Below are 1,525 nucleotides of genomic sequence, written 5' to 3' on the forward strand. Positions count from 1 at the left end.
GTGTGTGTGTGTGTGTATTGTCTAGTGGTAAGTGTGTGTGTGTGTGTGTGTGTGAGTGAGTGTATTGTCTAGTGGTAAGTGCGAATCCGGAAGTGAAGATTCCATTAGGTCCTTTTATGTGTGACGTGTCGTCCTGGAGCAAACTCACTGATCCTTATTGTGTGACGTGTGTGACGTGTCTCATTGATCCTTATTGTGTGACGTGTGTGACGTGTCGTCCTGGAGCAAACTCACTGATCCTTATTGTGTGACGTGTGTGACGTGTCTCATTGATCCTTATTGTGTGACGTGTGTGACGTGTGTGTGACGTGTCCTCCTGGAGCAAACTCATTGATCCTTATTGTGTGATGTGTGTGACGTGTGTGATGTGTCCTCTTGAAGCAAACTCATTGATCCTTATTGTGTGACGTGTGTGACGTGTCCTCCTGGAGCAAACTCCTTCATATTTATTGTGTGACGTGTTTGTCAAGAGCGTCCTGAATGAACTGTAGACTGCGTGACGTGCTTGTCAAGAGCGTCCTGAATGAACTGTAGACTGCGTGACGTGCGTGACGTGCTTGGCAAGAGCGTCCTGAATGAACTGGAGACTGCGCCTGTAGAGGAAGGAGTCCTTCTTCTCAGGTTTGCAGATGTTCAGATGATCAACATCCACTTGGATCAGTTCTCCGATGCCCAGATCTGCCGGGACACAAAGGGAAATGTCATTTAGTGACGTGAACTAAGATACGAAAGGCATTGTTTTAACATAGAATACAGAACTAAGATACGAAAGACATTGTGTCATTTAGTGACGTGAACTAAGATACGAAAGACATTGTTTTAACATAGAACACAGAACACAGAACTAAGATACGAAAGACATTGTTTTAACATAGAACACAGAACACAGAACTAAGATACGAAAGACATTGTTTTAACATAGAATACAGAACACAGAACTAAGATACGAAAAGGCATTGTGTCATTTAGTGACGTGAACTAAGATACGAAAGGCATTGTTTTAACATAGAATACAGAACACAGAACTAAGATACGAAAGGCATTGTTTTAACAGAACACAGAACACAGAACTAAGATACGAAAGGCATTGTTTTAACATAGAACACAGAACACAGAACTAAGATACGAAAGGCATTGTTTTAACATAGAACACAGAACACAGAACTAAGATATGAAAGGCATTGTTTTAACATGGAATACAGAACACAGAACTAAGATACGAAAGGCATTGTTTTAACATAGAACACAGAACACAGAACTAAGATACGAAAGGCATTGTTTTAACATAGAACACAGAACACAGAACTAAGATATGAAAGGCATTGTTTTAACATAGAACACAGAACACAGAACTAAGATACGAAAGACATTGTTTTAACATAGAATACAGAACACAGAACTAAGATACGAAAGGCATTGTTTTAACATGGAACACAGAACACAGAACTAAGATATGAAAGGCATTGTTTTAACATAGAACACAGAACACAGAACTAAGATACGAAAGACATTGTTTTAACATAGA

At 39.7% G+C, this 1,525-nt stretch overlaps 1 protein-coding gene across 2 annotated transcripts in view; it reads right to left on the bottom strand.

The window, feature by feature from the left end:
- Positions 1 to 387: 387 nt before the first annotated feature.
- Positions 388 to 1,525, bottom strand: part of serac1 (serine active site containing 1) — a 23,702-nt gene continuing 22,564 nt past the window's right edge. For both annotated transcript variants that reach the window (XM_042709942.1, XM_031581887.2), the window contains exon 17: positions 388 to 678. In XM_042709942.1, the coding sequence (XP_042565876.1) occupies positions 509 to 678 (170 nt within the window). In that variant the 3' untranslated portion in view covers positions 388 to 508. The remainder of the gene's footprint in view (positions 679 to 1,525) is intronic.

This window comes from Clupea harengus, chromosome 15 (genome assembly GCF_900700415.2).
Source record: "Clupea harengus chromosome 15, Ch_v2.0.2, whole genome shotgun sequence".
Taxonomy (NCBI): Eukaryota; Metazoa; Chordata; class Actinopteri; order Clupeiformes; family Clupeidae; genus Clupea; species Clupea harengus.